At 51.0% G+C, this 17,029-nt stretch overlaps 1 protein-coding gene across 1 annotated transcript in view; it reads left to right on the plus strand.

Annotated features, from left to right (window-relative positions):
• SLC6A3 (solute carrier family 6 member 3) overlaps positions 1–3,585 on the plus strand; it is a 42,660-nt gene extending 39,075 nt beyond the window's left edge. The window contains exon 15 of the mRNA XM_036279335.1: positions 2,902–3,585. Within this exon, the coding sequence (XP_036135228.1) occupies positions 2,902–2,925 (24 nt within the window). The 3' untranslated portion in view covers positions 2,926–3,585. The remainder of the gene's footprint in view (positions 1–2,901) is intronic.
• The last annotated feature ends 13,444 nt before the right edge of the window (positions 3,586–17,029 follow it).

Raw genomic sequence — 17,029 nt, forward strand, 5'->3', positions numbered from 1 at the left:
GAACAAAAAAAGGGAAAAAAAGTCCTTGGGTGAGAATATATATATATATATATATATAGTCTCTCTGTTTCTCTTTGGAGCTCTGGTGTGTGAGACTCGCCTGGGTCCCCCAGGTCTCATACACTTTCAGATGTTTTCTTAAATTTTGTGTCTCAGGCGCACAGTTGTACAACGCACTCTCATCATTAGACACATGGCTACTTTTTAATTATTTATCTTCATAACAAAATCAGCCCTGTGAGCTCCCACGGCAAAATGTCACATTGATAGTAACTTGCCTTCACCCACCTATCTGCTCCCCTCCCGTCTGTCCCTACAGTCAGCACCAAGTCAAGCTCAACCTGCGTTCCCTTGTCCTTTCTATGATATATTTTCGTTGCCTCTTGCCTGGTTTCAGTTGTTTTGAACTTTATAAAAAGGGCACTACACCGATTGAATCTTTGGAGGTTGTTTTCCCACATGGGTAGATGCAGCACACCTTCCCTTTCTTCCTGCTTCTGACACCACCGTTCCTCCAGCCTCTTGGAACTCTGCGTCTACAGTCTACAGCAAATCTGGAAATTTGGGGCTATCATTTCTTCAGCACTTTTCTGCCCTGCCTCTTCCCAGGGTCGCGATGACCTGTAGAGGCCACTCTGATTTTTTCTCTGATTTATTTCATGTGCTTTCCGTTGCTTTTTACCTTAGTTCACTATTTTTTTCTCTGTAGTATCCAATCTGCTGGTAATTCAGCAATTTATTATCTCGCACATTGTAGTTTTCTTCTCTAGAAGTTCAGTTTGGGCCTTTTCACAGCTTTCCTGTCTCTGCTTAACTTTTCGGGCACATACAGGGCAGGCATAGTCGTGGTTTTCACGCCCTTATCTTCTGATTGGAACATCTGTGTCTGTTTCTGCTCGTTAGGGGTGAAGTTTGCTGCTTCTTTGCATGTCTGGGGGTTTTTAATCCAATTCCAAATATTGTGTGTTTTACCTTGTTAGGTGCTGGGTATGGTTGCATCCCTTTAAATGTTCTTGAGCTTTGTTCTAGAATGTTGTCAAGTTACTTGGGGAGAGTGTGATCTTTTGGGGGCTTACTTTTTAAGGTTTGTTAGATGGGACCAGAGCAGCATTTAGTTCAGGGCTAACTACCTCCCGCTACTGAAGCGAGACCTTCGTGAATACTCTTCCCAGTGCCCCACGAACCTGGGAGTCTTCAGTCGCATGGCGCCCATCCTGGGTGTGGATCAGAGGCTGTTCCCTCTAATGCTGTCAGGTGGCTCTTTCCTTGGCCTCAGGTGCACGGAGTCCTCGGCTGAACCCTCAGGGGGAACCCAGGGCTCCCTCTGTAGGTCTCTCCTCTAGGGCACCTCATCCTACAAACTCCAGCTGCCTGAGTGTCCCCAGCACCAGAGTGTTCACTGGCTGCACCAGGCTCCCGTCCCCAACACTGCAGCCTAGAGATTTCTTGGAGGCATCCAGCTGGCGGTCTGACAGCCCCCATGCTTGTTTCTCTAGTGCCATTGTCCCTTGTCACCTGATGCCCTGTCTTGACAACCATTATTATGTATACTTTATTCATTTTGGGTGCCTTCAGATGGCAGAGTAAATTCAGTCCCCATTACTCTATCTTGACCAGAGCTACCCTTGCATGCGGCTGTGGCTCTCTCCCTCTGCCCGCTGCATGACATTCATGGCGTAAACCTGCCACAACCTCGTCACCACAGCTCCCTGACTGTACCCCACTTCACAACAGTTACACTTCACTTCATCCCTGGGAGATGCATTTGGTCCACCTGTCTCTTGTGAAATGTGCGGCATTGTAAGTTGCACGTGTCACTTTTAAAACATAGGGTCTTACATAGGGTCCCGTAATCTAGTAGTCGCAACCTCTCTGGCCCATGGGGTCTGAAGTTTCTGGTGGGTTTCAGGGTGGGCTGCAGTCATGTTCCTGGTCTCCTTATTCACGAGCTCATGGCTTGATCTTATCTGTGAGAGTTCTGAGATGCTCCCTAAGCACACCTCCTGCTGCTGTCTATGGCCAGGACAGAGGGTTGGGGCTCGGAGCTGGGGTCCCAGGCATGGCCTCCCTTGCCCACCAGCTCCCTTCACAGAGCACCCAGGCTCTGCTAGTGCTGGCAGCACCTGTCAGTTGCTGCAAGCCCCCTGAAGCCCCCATTGCATGTGGGTGATGAAAGAGCCCTGCAGTGGGACCAGTGGCAAATTGAGCGTCTTCCTGTCCCCATTGTGGCTGGGTCAGAAAGAAGCCCTGCATGATCTTGTTTTGAAAATGTTTAAAAAGCAAAGTTCTTGCCATTTAGTGTGATCGAATGGCTTGTGCTAAAAAACAGGCTGAACTCCCAGCTGCATAATAGGCGATGACATTTGCAGGAAGACTAAATAGCTGTCCTGTCGATCTCATCCATCCTGAGCGGTAATGAGGCCAGCTCCCACACCTGTTGGGGGTCACAAAAGCAACATGGAACTGCAGGGCGCAGCCTGTCACTGGCACAGACCAGAGGCACCGGGATAATGGCCATGGAGGCCTGAGGAATGCAGGTGACAGGCATGCTGGCAAGGGTGTCATCTGAGACCAGCCCCAGCTTTGCTGGTGTCTGGCCAGCAACTGGTAGCATGCTGTCTGTCCAGAGCCACCAGGGCCACTGGTCTGTGAGCTGGCCCATTGCTGCAGCCATACTCCCCAATCTCTCTTTGTCAAGTGGTGACTCATTTAGATGAAGTTAAATAAGCATCAGGTCCAGGAACCTGCAGGCATGGGCCTTGGTGGGGTCCAGGTTAAGGCCAGCCCCCATGAGCTTCCCAGACTGCCTCCTCACCATGCTCTCTGCTGAGACTTCTCACAGCTACCAGTCAGTCATCGTCTTCTTGATTCACTTCTAAATAAGCCCTGTTTTCTTCACAGCTGCGCCACTGGCTCATGGTGTAGAGGGGAGTGGAGAAAGAAGACCCAGGGCGGCCATCCCTCTGTGCGTGAGACGCAAACCAAGACGGAAAAAACTGAGCTTGGACAGAAAGGGGGGCTGCTCTACTATTCAACTTCTGCTTCACTGGAAACAAACAGGAGCTTTATCTTCTGACTGTTTACACCCTCGTGCCATGGGGAGAGGACCTGCCATCCCTCCTGTGTCGCTGTGTAACTTTGTAGATCTGTGCCCGTTCCCGCAGGTAGAAAACATTGTGTTCTGTTCATGTGACATGGCTCCCCAGCCTCAGCCGCGGCCCGGAGCACAGGTCTCGCTCATCTGCGTGCCAAAAAGAAATGCAGTAATTATAGGTGCACTCTGCAAGAGCCCAGTGCTCACAACGGCTTCCTGAGTCATTTATTTTGCTCATTTAAAAAAGCCAAATATCATATTTTGCCTAATTGTGCAGAAGGTGAAATGGAAGAAACTGTGCAAAATGTGATAAAGTGGGGGCCTTCTGTCTCCACGCTACACACAGTCTGTTCAGTGCCACCGAGGATGAGGGACCCTTATGTGATAGGAACACTGTTTATTTCCTTGTAGCTGAGAAAAACAAACTCTGTGGAATCCACATGGCTGCCATCACTCCTGTCTGATGTGGGCTCTGTCAGCTCATGGTCACCGCGCTGTGGCCCCCAGCCGCAGGAGAAAGTGCGCTCCCAGTGGGCAGGAGGGCCTCCCTGGCTGGGGGCCTGACCGAGCAGCGCCCTGAAGGCAGGCAGCCTGGAGACCCTGCCAAGCGCAGCCTCAGGCTGTGACCTTGGGAACAAGACCCCACCAGAACTGTATTTCTCTCAGGCACACATCACACCAATAGCAACACTTTCTAAGTTAGGTAATGGCTTTCTAAAATCCTATTTACCTGTGAATCAAAGCTAATTCTCAGAATGCAGGATTGGTTTCTGAAAACCTGTTTGCTGGTATTCTAGTCGTTGTTTACCAGAATATTAGCAAAACCAAGTGAAGACTCCTGGCCAAGGACCGCTCTCCGGGCACCTGGCGCCTGCCTGGAGGGAAAGCGGCTAATGGTCATCAGAATGCACAGGGCTGTGACCGGAGGAGAAGTCCCACTATGTGTGCTGGCCATGCAGAGCCTGCTCGGCATCCCCTGCAGTGGACCATGGCCCCCGGGGGTGTGGACCTTGCTGCTCCAGGGGCGGGGGAGAGGGGAGGACTCTGGCCTGTCAGCTGGAGGTTGTCTGCAGTGTGGCCAAGAGGAATCAGGTCTGCCTCCTTTCAGGGAGCATCAAGGCCTCCATGTAGAACACCAGTGTCGTCAATGTCTGTCTGTGTCCATACTCAGCACCACCAACAATAAAAAATGTATGCGGGAAAGACGCAGCCGTGTGGCCACATGTTTGCTCGACCATGTTGTTTTTGCGGGCTAGCTGCCTCAGGCTCTCAGCCTCACTCCCACTCCCTCGTGAGCTCTCCACCCGGCACCTCTCCAACCCAGAGGGAACACAGTCTGGGCCCTGAAGTTCTGCTGGGCTTAACCTGGACCCCACCAAGGCCCATGCCTGCAGGTTCCCTGGTGCCCGCTGGCTCAGGCCAACCTGGCGCTGTCCTGCCTGCCTCTCTGGAGCCCTCCTCTGCCCCATCAGCTCCCCTGCAGGCTCATACGTGGCCAGACTCCAACCCTGCTGTCTGACAACCACCTGTGCCCAGGCCAAGTGCCTCTCCCAAGGACATGCCACCAGGTCTTAAGCGGCTCCCTGTCCTTGGTCCCTGAGGGTCTTTCATCCACTCTGTGGTCAAAGGGGCCCTTCTAGATACCAGTCACCTCAGGCCACAGCCTAGAGGAGAGCTCTGTGGTTTATCGTTATACTTGATATAAACACCAATTCTGTGATCCACGTGGTCAGGCAGCTAATCAGTCCCATCAGGCTGTGGCCCACATCACAGGACACTAGTCACTCCTGCCAGACACTCCAGCCCTGCCCCAAGCAGACATACTCACATCAGGGCCTTCGTGGCCCCACCCCTGCATGATCATTCTTGCCCCAGGTCTCCAAAGAACATCCTCATTTCTTTTGAGTCTCACTTCCCCAGGGACCACAGGACCCACACAGAGTCTGCGCAGTTGGCTCTACCCATCCGGCCACATGCTGGTGAGCCACGCCTCGCTGTCCAGCGCTTCCTGCCGCTGCTTCCCTGGGGTGCTGCCTGCCCTGTGGCTGTGACTCGCCCGTCCCCTCCTGGCTCTGCAGGTGTCTCCATCTCTGTCAGCCATCACAACAGATCCTGGGCTGGACACAGAACCTGCCCCAACAAGGCAAAGCGAGCAGACCTCAGCACCATTATGTTACCAGGTGCCTCGGGAGCTGGCGTGATCCACTTAGACTAACCATTCACAGCCTCACAGGACCCTGGCTTGTTCTGTTCCAGCTGTGTCCTCGCCCAGGTGCAGTGTGGGCACCTGCAGGTCCCTGGAAGGAGCTCATGAAACAAACGCCTGATTGTGGCCATAGCCCCCACATGGAGCATTCCAAGTGTCACATGCCAGGGTGGAGCCAAGTTGTACTTTCTTGCATATCCTCCCACACAGACACATGTACACATTCTGCACATGTCACACGCGCGCACACACTGCACACATCATATACATACCACACCCACACATGTGAACACCTGCATGTGCACATACATACAAGCACACACACCATGCATGCTTCACATCCCACATGAGCGTGCGTATGCACACACACTCTCACACTGGGTCCACTGCCATCAGTAGAGATCCCTGTGGTGAGCTGGACACAGCCTGGGAGTTTCGTGTCTCTCTGGACAGTCCCAGGGAGCAGTTCCGAGGAGCCAAGCCACCCAAAGCTGCTGAGAGCTGTTGTCTCAGCAGCCGCTGGTTACAGTGGGATTTTCCTCAGTGTCCCGATCCCAAGCTTCTGTGCTGGGATGCCTCCTAGGCAGCCAGACAGACAGCCACATGCTGCCCAGAGCTGCGCCACAAATGTAAGTGACAAAGGGCTTATACCCTCAATATGTAGAGAATTCCTACAAATCAATAGAAGAAGAGGGACAACCCAATAGGAAAAGGGACAGGCACATAAGAGGAGGCAGGTCCAAATGGCCAACAGCCCCATGACAAGATGCTTCACCTCATCAGCAATCTAGGACACGCAAGGCGCGCCACGTACCACTCCACGTCAGCCCACCACGCCGGCAGGCTGAGAGGCCAGACATGCCCATCAACGAGCAAGCCGGGCACTGGGAGCTCTAGCACACTTCAGGCACCACAGCGAATCGTCTGCGACCTTGGAAGCTGTGTGTCTGCGAGGTTGACCCACAGCAGCAGACACTGCAAGCCCTTCGTCTGGCATGTGGGATGTCTTTTGCCATCAGGTGTGGCCTCTGCTGCAGGGCTGAGGTAGGTCTGTGCCCCTGGGGGCAGGCTGGCCTTGACCACTCCTGAAAGCATGCTCGTTCTTAGGCTTTCTCCCCCTTACCCCATTTTTTCCTGAGAGGCCCCCTCTACTGAATCAGGGGAACCCTCATTTCAGGCTCTGCGTCTCAGGAGTTCCAGCCCAAGGACAAGTACATCCCCAAACACAATTCCACCTCCAGCCATGTGCCCAGCAGAACATGCACACATGCACACATGTGTCTGTCACAACACACTTGTGAGAGTTCGTGAATGGATCACAGGAAACTGCAGGAGTACATTTCAGCCAGTTAGGGAGGACCTGCTAGCAGATGGCACTGACTTACAGGGGGCACTAGAGGTTAACTTCTGTGCCCCAGCAAGAGACAGTGAAGTCCTAACCCCGGCACCTCATTGGAAATGTGTCATCACCATATATCGGGGCAGTGTCAGAGGTACACCAGAGCAGCAGGGGGCAGATGAGAGGATGAGGATAGTGGTAGGGTTCCTGTTGCCCCTCAAACACTAGCACAGGAGTTGTCATCTCTTAAATGTTAGCAGCTGTGGATGAGCAGTGATCTTCCCATACAGGAAATGTACTTACTGGAATGTAATTAGTTAAGATGAGGTCATACTGGAGTGGGTAAGGCTTAATCCAATATGACTTGTGACCTTATGGAAAGAGGAGAGAGACGCAGAGACTCGGGGGAGAAGGCCATGTGATGACCAAGGGAGCGATGGGAGTGAGGCAGCTACAGCCCGCAATGCCCAAGACCACCAGGTACCTCCAGGAGCTCGGAGAGAGGCATGGAATAGGCTGTCCCAGGGCCCTGCTGAAGGAACCACCCTTCCAACAGCTTGATTCCAGACTCAGACCCCAGAACTATGGAATAAATATAGTAAAAATTTTAAAGGTAAATAAAATAAATTTCTGGTTTTTTCAAGCCCCCCACTGCACCCAGGCTGTGGTGCTTTTTTATAGCAGCCTCGGGAACTAACACAGGTGAGCCTTCTGGGGCTATTAGACAGCACGAGTCCACCCTGAGTGGAACTCAGGTGCCTGAGACCACACCCCAGGCTCCAGCCTAATCTCCAAATTCCTGAGCTTCCCACTTGTTCCCTGTCTAGAACAATCTCCTTTTCACTCTCGTCCCCCACTTTCCAACCACTGAATCCTAACACCACTCCACTTTCTCTGGGCCATCAGTCTGGAAGCCTGCTCCAACCCTACTTCTGGGTTCTGGCCCCTGGTAGGTGCTCCCTGAATGCCCACTCTCCCCGGGTGTCACACACAAGGGTGCGTGTTCCTCCTCTGTCCCCCCAGCTGGCTGGGAGCTCCCCCGGGAGCAGGGCCTGAGAAGTCCTATTCACTTCTACCAGTGTCTTGGATAGTCCCAATACACAGCAGACAGTGTCACTTACATATTTGCAGATGGATGAGTTAATGGGTTGGTATTTAGATGAACAAGTGAGTGAATAAGTGGATGTTTGGTGAATGGGTGGATGAATAAAAAAGGATAGGTGGGTGGATAGGAGGAAGCAGGGAGAAGAATGGATGAGTGGGTGGATGACAGATTATGAATGGATAATGTATAGATGGGTATGTGGATGGATGGTTGATGGGCAGGTTGTTGGGTTGATGAATGGATGATAAATGGATAGATGGATGGATGAATGGTGGGAGAATGGATAACAGATGAATGAGTGGGTGGATAGGTAGATAGAAGGGACTTGGATGAATGAACAGGTAGGTGGATGGGTGGAAGGTCCTGTATCACATCTAAAAGTCTGTCCTGCTGGCCCAGTGTAAGATTCCCCTGTGGGACGAGACATAGGAATGCTGTATTTGCCATTTGTTCCCCAAGGAGACATCGGGCTCTTTAATACTGTTCATTTCAAAACACCTGAAGAAGTGTATTCTTCTCATGCCAACGTGTGCAGAGACCAAGGTCCCTGGGGGAGGAGAGGCTGCCTGTGCCCCCAGTTCCGTCAGGTGGGAGTCTCGGCCCTCTGTCCACCCTGCACTTTACCGTCGCATTTACGCTGTTTGCAGAGTGACCTTTAGACACAAAGTCTGCAAGTTAAACCCCAGAAAAGCCGTGTGATTGTCCTTTGAGAGAAGCATTTTAATTTAAGGCTCAGCAACAATAAAATTAGTGATTTAAAGGGTAAACAGATTTCTCTGCGTTTGGCTTTTTTGCTTTTTACTCCACGATACTCCTTTAATCTTCAGAGCTGCATCTCACCAGCCTGGTTCATGGCCTTCACCTGAATCCTGATTACTGGAAGCAGAGGAAAAGGTCACCTTTTTTGAAACAGATAATTAACAAATCATGCTCAGTTGCCCCCATGGACAGTGCTACCACGCACACGTCATCTCCGTCCACACGCTGAGGTGCCTCACCCTCCCACAGACCAGGGTCCTGCAGACCAACCCCCAGGTACACGTGCTAACTGGCTGCACAGAAGGCTCACCTCGGAGCTGGGGAGACAAAACATGCACAGACAGCCACACACCAGCTTCCACCTCTCAAGCCCCCACCCTGCCTGCCAGGTAACTGGGAGGGGCTGGGCCACCTACTGCTCCCAGGTGATCCACGCCACCAAGCAAAAGAAGCTCCTGCAATGTTGAGGATCGTCACATAGAATGGAAAGTGTCAGAGTACTTCAGTTTAGTGAGTCTGGCTGGCTACTTTTTAAAAGTTTAACAAAATAAACAATATCAGTTAGTACTCCTGAGAAAGGCAAGTTCTTTTTGTGAAATGTGTTTCAGGTGTGTGGGTGGGGAGGCGGGTGAAGGAAACAGGACTTTGCAGGCCAGGGTCAAAGACACGGGGCCCTGCCCTGGGCAGGATAAATGACCACCCCAGGCTGCCCAGCACTTTCCAGGAGGGTTGGTACTGGAGCCCGCAGTGCCTGAGTCCCCCACACTGTCCCTCTGTGCAGACTGGTGGATGGAACCCTAAGTTTAGGAGGACTGAGGCCCAGGACAGGTAAGTCTGAGAAGGGGCCACTGTGTCCCCAGCGGGGAGGTAGCAGAGGGGTATTTGAGGAGAGCAGACCTCGCTTGTCCCTCTGTGTCCATGGGGCAGCTACAGAGGTGGCAGCTGACAAGTGACACAACAGAATAGTGCCCAGTGAACTGGGGGTGCTAAGTGATCGGTTTTCCTGTCAGGACACCTAACAACCCTTAGCGTGTTCATGTGCACTGCTGTCTGCCGTGGGCACCAAGGGCTCCACTGGGGGCCGGGGACGGGTCACTGACGCCAGTGCAGACCAGCCAGGTGTGGACAAGTAAGAGAAATGAGTGTAGACACAAGGAAATTCTGCCCTGGTAGCAGCCTCTTCCCCTTCTCAGAAGGGGTGGTGTTCGCTGGGGAGGCTGCCCCTCCGGGGACACCAGCCCCAGGGATCCTTGAGTACACCCAACAAATAGGTGGTATGAGAGAAAATACCACAAACACTGTTTGCTTGGAATACTCACTCTTCCAAATTAAATGCAAAACCTTTCGTTTATATAACTGAACTTTAAAAGTCAAGCCACTTATGCACCGAAAGTATTTATCTAGAATTTAAATAATTTTACTTATTCCAGGAGCTAAGTTCCTCTTGCCTTAAAGTTATTTGTCGGGTAGATGAAGGGTTGCATCAGACAGAACATTTATTGGGTTAAAATTTGAATGGTAAACGTATTCACAAACTTCCCCATGTTAAACTGTGCACCCAGCCACAACCGCATGTCCCAGCCGGCAATGCCCTGTGGGTCCTCACAGGAAGCCAGTCCTGGTCTGGGTCAAAGGTTAATATTTGAGTCGCTTTTCCATAAATGTATTCAAAGATGGTATTACCAACCATCAGCTATAATATCCCTTAAGCCTTTCTAATATATCCCTTAAGCCTTTTTCTCAGAGATACTAAATCTAAAATATTAAATGTTCTGCTATCACAAAATGACCATTTTATTTTATTTTAAATCCTCACCCAAGGATATTTTTATATGTATCTTCAGATAGAGTGGGACGGAGGGAGAGAAAGAGAGAAACATCGATGTAAAAGAGATACATGGACTGGTTGTCTCCGGCATGACTCTGACCAGGGCCGGGGACGAACCGCAACCGTACCCTTGACCAAAATCGAACCCATGACTGGTCCGTGGGCCAACGCTCTAACTGCTGAGCCAAACTAACCAGGGCACAAAATGATCATTTTGAAAGCTTAGGAGGAAAAGAGGAGAAAGTCACCTATAGATTCATTCCCCACTGCCGCAAAGTAAATGTTGGCACTTTGAATGTGTCTCTGTGCTGGGACACAGGGTTTTCTCAGTGTGTGTCAGTGCTGTGACCCTATGTCGGCCCTGTACTCTGTCCACCCCAAAGGTGTTGAAGGAGGAAGAGGGAGGAGGGGTGAGGGATGGGTGGGGGTCCACTGCCCGGGTAATAGGCGAAATTCCCCTACTACCTGTTACTCATCTGTACACAGGTGCTTGCTGGGCCCAGCTGGAGGTTTTGAAACTATTAAATGTGTTCAGTATGGAACGTGCTCAGAGCACCTGGTGCTGGGAAGCCTGGATTATGTACGGGACGGCTAATATAGCGCCATTTTCATTGGCTCTTCCCAGTGATTCACTAACGAGATCTCTGTCGCACTCACCAATTGTTGCTGGCACAGAGAAAATTTCTTTTTAACCCAGGCAATAGTTTTTTATGGCTCCTCTCTGATTTCTAACTAGAAATGTACATTTATCTGAACCAATAAGTTGATCCTTATTTTTGTTTCTGACCCCAGCAGCGTCATGGCTTTGTGGCCAGTGTCCTGGGATGATGGTCACTCCAACACCCTTCCTGTTGGCTTGGAGGAGGTGTCAGTGTCCCCACAGGCATGGCTGGGCGCTGAGAGGTGGAACGCTGTGGGCCGGGGCTTGGCCAGGGAGGGCTTTTGCCCCAGTCATGAAATTGTCCACCGCAGCAACCAGGTCTCCTATGGGAATGGACATGCCTTCCACAGCATCAGCATCCCCCTCAGCCATGTGGAAGGCAGGGGACATGCTGGGCCGGGGCTGAATCTGCTGCAGCTGTGAGTGTCTCAGCCGGGTGACTGGCAGAGCCCAGGGCACACACATTAGTGTCGGTGCACCCCACCCAGAGGGTGATTTGCCCTGAGCCCCAGACTTCTGATTCCAGTGCAGATCAGTTTCTTCCTGGCTTCTTCTAACTGAAGTCAAAATGCTGCCCAGCCCTCCCTGGCCTGGGGGTCGACTGACCGGCTATGCCTCAGACTCCAGGTGGAGCCCAGGCCTCTCCACTCTCATCCCCCCAGGTTTCCCTAAGCGTGGCAGTGCACCGTGGGTTCTAGTAATTATCACAGCAGCAGTGGACAGGCTGGGAGGCCACGGCCAAGCAGGCTGGGGCATGAGGGTAGGAGCAGTGCTTACAGCCCCCACAAGTTAGCACGGGCCAGAGGGCTCTGTATCCCCCAGAGGAGTGGCCCAATGGCAAGAGGTGTGAGCTTTTGAGGGGCCCTGCAATGACCACCGCCCTTCCTGTGGTCGGGTCGGGAGCTGGCTGAATCCGTGTGTGAGCCCGGGGCCAGGGAGGACTCAGTGTTGCTGTGTAAGTTGGGGCTGAGGAAAGAGCAGGGCCGAGTGACCCAGGGGAGAGGAGAGACGCGCAGCTGAGAGCACCCTGGTCATTTCCATGATCCCACCACCTAGCAGGGCTGCATTTGTCCCCGCCCCCATATTCATACGTTGCAATCCTGACCCCTAGTATCTGTGACTGTAACCTTATTTGGAAAAAGGGTCTTAGCAGACCCTGTTTGTAATTGGTTAAGAGGAGACCATGCTGGACTTAGTGGCCCTGATCCAATAGGATTGGTGTCCTTATAAAAATGGGAAGTTTTGTGCAGACACGCACACAAGGAGACACCGGAGGAATATGAAGGCAGAGATGACAGGATGCTCTAAAAGCCACAGAACACCAACGGTGGCCAATGGCAGCAACACCAGAAGCTGGGAGAGTCCTGGAGCAGAGTGTCCCTTCCACCTCAGAAAAGCAGCCTGCTGGCACCCTGGCCTCGGACTTCTGGCTCCAGGTCTGTGGTTGCAGCAGCCCCGGGACATTCTCACATCTCTCCTTCCTCATTTTCTATCCAGGGAACACGCACAGCATCCTGCTAGGTGCCAGGCACCTGTGCAGTGCTGCAGAGACAATGGGCCCCTGACAGACCTGGCCATGTCCTAGGGGGTTCACAGGCCACCCAGCAAGACCCTTGGCTCAAGCAACCGCCCCAGCAAATGCATAGGTGCGGCTGTGCAAAGAGCCCCAGAGCCTCATGTCTGAGCACAGCAGGTAGGGTGTAAAAGATGATTCTCTGTGGTTGTAGTGATGGGAGGAGCTCAGGAGGGACAAGGGAGAGGAGAAGCAATGGGCCAACACATGCCCAGGCCCTGCAACAGGGGCCCGAAATGGGCAGTGAGGCCTGCGTGCAGAATCACCATGGGTTGCACGTAACAAGGATAAGAATTGTTTCGGGAGACTTTTTGGTTCAGTTAGGTGTACATTGGCCCAAGAACTAAACTGTGTTTTCTGTCTGAGGCTTCCAGTCAGATAGATGTAAGGAATCAAGTGTCCCCACCAGGAACCAGATTCATATGATTATCTGCACCGTCGATGTTCTCCTTCCTAGAACCATGGCTGCCCCTGGGCCCCCTGACAGCCACACAGCCTTTTATCAGCAGCCACATCCAAGGTTCAGGAGCCAATGCCTCCCCATTCATTTCCTGAGCAGTCACCTGTCAAAACCCCAGTAGGGAGAGGCATCTCAAATCCTTACGTTGAGGGAGAGCTTACTCTGTACAGAGTGTGCCCGCTGCTGGCAGCCCCAGCTGATCCTCATGGGATGCTCAGACCGGCCCTCCTCCTGAGTTTGCAATCTGGAGCACACAGGAACACTATAAAGAGAGTTATCTCCCTGGTCCATGTGGCTCAGTTCGTTGAGCATCATCCCAAGCACCAGGAGGTCAGGATGCATGCCTGGGTTGCAGGCTCTATCCCCAGTAGGGGGCATGCAGGAGGCAGCCAATCAATGTTTCTCTCTCCCTCTCCCTTCCTCTCTCTAAAATCAATAAAAATATTTTCTTTAAAGAGAATTATCTACTAGAGTCACCAGTGTGGTGACTGGGAGACCCTGTTATATGGCCAAGTGAGTGGTATAGGTATTCCTATGTATGCACATGTGAGTGAGTGTGTGCACACGTGTGTATGTGTGCGGGGGGCATACACGTGCTCCAGAGTGAGGAGGGGCCGCTCTCCATTGGTGCTGGGGTAGCCTATGCCCACAGTATTCCCACTATCTTCCATCTTATTTTTTCTTGACAATGCTAGACCACTGCCTTCTGTGATGTTAGTTTAGTTAAAGGTGAAGTGACCAGATGAGGTGCAGGTAAGTTTTGTGAATCCTGGGTGGCAAACTGGGCTCAAAGTGAAAACAAACAAACACACAAAAAACAGAACCTAGCAGCCATGGAGGGGCCTCTCACTCAAACTGCACTTCACAGAGACTCCTCTGTGCTAAACCACCTGCCCCTGTACTAAACTGCCTGCCTGCACTGTGTTTCTGCCAGCTGAGCCAGCACTTAGGTTTCCTGGAATTGTAATTCAACCAATAGGATTGAGGCTTTCCCCAGCAAGTCAGAGCTACACAGCTCTGACCAGTCAGAATGGCTCTATTCTAACCAATCAGGACAGTGCCTTTTGGACCAATCAAACTGTGAGGATTTGGTGTCCTCATTTGCATGAGAATGAACCAATCAGGGACCAGAGGTAGGAACTTCTGTCCATATAAGCCAGCTCCCATGTGGCTAGGAGAGCACACTTTCCAGAGGACTGGTGATTGTGTTTCCCCAGCTAGAGCAGAAACAGTATGTGTCTCATAGGAACAGAGCAGACCATGGAGGAGCAGAGCAAAGCTATCTAGCCAGAGAAAGACCTGGCCCCAGAGCTGTTCTAAGGCTGTGATGTTTCACAGCAGAGCTATAGCACTATTGAGCTCTTCCATAGCCATGCTGTATCACTGTTTGTACTGCATAAAGTTTCCTTAACTGAACTCCAAGTTGGGAATTCTTGTAGGCATAGAATTGACCCAACAATCATTGGTTGACTGATACAACACATTCCAGGCACAGTCACCTAAATGGAGCCTGGCTCCTACTCCTATCTCGGCAGATCCCCAATGGGTACGAGCTCTGCCATCTCCTGGCATCTGGGCTCCCAACCCCTGGCCCAAGCACCTAGCACACCCCTTCTGGCCCTGCAACTCACCCCACCCCCACTTCTGTCCCTTCCCACCAGGCTGGCCAACTGGCCTAGGGTTGTATCAGTTCAGCCAGGATGAGGGACACCTGACCCCATCCAGGTTTCTGGATGGCAGTATTTTTACTATATGCGGTAAGGCAAATAGAACTGTACACAGATAATATGCCCCAGTTAGGAAATTTGTTTTGCACAGAGCTATGAGTTAGCAATCCTGGAGTTACTTTGTTTTCCAAAATTGAGCAAGCAAGCAAACATGTTTTGGATAATCAGAACTGGATACATAATTTTACATAATTTTCAGGCCCTGTACAAAATGAGAATGCAGGGCCCTTGTTCAGAACTCATTAACAATTTCAGGACAGCGACAGGAGAGCATTAAACCAAGCCCTCCTGTGAGGGAGACCCCGTGGGTAATGAGTCTCACTGTTGGGTAAGGTTGGGTAAGGTGAATGTTTGTCCCCTCAGCAGAATCCTGGTCATAAACACAGAAGGAATATCAGACAGAGAAAGACAAACACTTATGTGATATTACTTATATATGTTAAAAAAAATTTTAAAAAAATTCCAAACTCATAGAAAAAGAGAGATTTGTATTTGCCAGAGGTGTGAGGTGGGGCAGAGAGAATTGGAGGAAGAGGGTCCAAGGTACGAACTTCTAGTTGTAAGATGGATAAGTTCCAGGAGTGACTCGTACAGCATGGCGACTACAGTAACGCTGCCATGTGGAACACAGGAAAGTTGCTAAGACAGCAGATCATAAGAGTTCTCATCACAGGGAAAAAAACATTTTTTTTTCCTTTTTGTATCTATGTGAGGTGATGGGTGTTAACATCATTTCACAATTTATGCAAGTCAAGTCATTATGCTGTACATGTTTTTTGTTTGTTTGTTTGTTTTTTAATCCTCACCCGAGGCTATTTTTCTGTTTATCTTCAGAAAGAGTGGGAGGGAGGGAGAGGGAGAGAGAGAGAAACATCAACGTGAGAGAGACACATCGACTGGCTGCCTCCTGCATGACCCCGACCAGGGCCAGGGACAAACTGCAACCGAGGTACATGCCCTTGACCCGAATCGAACCCGCAACTCATTGGTCTGTGGGCTGACACTCTAACCGCTGAGCCAAACCGGCCAGGGCTAAGCTGTACATCTTAAACGTATGTCAATGATATCTCAATAAAACAAAATAAAGCTATTAAAATTTAAAATAATTTAAATTAAACAATAAAATAAAATTTGAAATCCCAACAATAACAAAGTGCTATTCATATAGTGCTGGTGGGAGTGAAGAAGAATGCAGAAGGAATGATGGAAACAAAATGGCTATTTGCCAAACACCACACAGGTCACTGTCCTAGGCAAGAATCATCAAGGGGTGTGAACATCTGTAGACAGAATCATGAAGAGAAATGGGGTGCTTACTTGGTCTCCCCACAAGATGAAAGAGAAAGTGGTACCTTTGCAGTGGAGAAGCCTGGCAGACACCCATCACCAAGAAACCCAGGATAACATGGCTGGTAGTGGGCACAACTACAGTGCTGCTTCCAGGTGAGGAGCCCCGAGAAGGCCCAGTGCCGCCCATGGGCTCCTGCCCCAAGGACACGTCCTGATGGTGGCCACAAGGAAACGACAGTCGAGTACATGCTGGGAGACTGTGTACTTAGCAATGGCCAATGCCCCCCAAAGATGTAAAGACAGAGGGACTGATCCTTTGGAGGAGACCCAGGAAACATGACAACTAAATGTAATGTGAGTCCTGGCCCAGGAGAGGACGTTGAGGTCAGGCTGCAGGTTGGTCGGTAGTGCTGCTGGTGTTAGTCCCCAGAGTGAGCTGTGTGCCATGGTCCTGTGAGCTGGGAACTTTTGGGGAAGCTGCTGCTGGAATAGGCTGGAATTCCCCATGTAGTTTGTGGTAACTCTTTATGTAAGTCTGAAGTCATCTCAAAAGGAAAAGTTACAACATAAAAACATTAACAGAAAAGGTTCTCTTTTGTCCTTTGAGTGTCTCCCACTAAGTATATGCATCATGCATGCCTTGTTCAAAAGTCATTCAGAACAATTCCTTCATCTGTGTGGTTATGTTGCTACCACTTTGACATACAGTTGTACTGGGGTGAATAGTGCTCCCCAAATTCATGTCCACCCAGAACCTCAGAATGTGGCCTTATTTGGAAATAAGGTCTTTGTAGATGTGATTGGTTAAGATGAGGTCCTACTGCAGTGGGGTGGGCTAGTGTCCTCGTAGAAAGAGGAGAGACAGAGGCAGAGGACCGGCCGTGTGAAGACAGATGCAGAGGCTGAGTGACGCGGCCACAGCCCAGGGACTCCAAGCACTGTCAGAACCACCAAGCTGGAGAGGCCTGGACGGTCCTCCGTCAGAGC

This window comes from Molossus molossus, unplaced genomic scaffold (assembly GCF_014108415.1).
Source record: "Molossus molossus isolate mMolMol1 unplaced genomic scaffold, mMolMol1.p scaffold_m16_p_3, whole genome shotgun sequence".
In the NCBI taxonomy this organism is placed as follows: domain Eukaryota; kingdom Metazoa; phylum Chordata; class Mammalia; order Chiroptera; family Molossidae; genus Molossus; species Molossus molossus.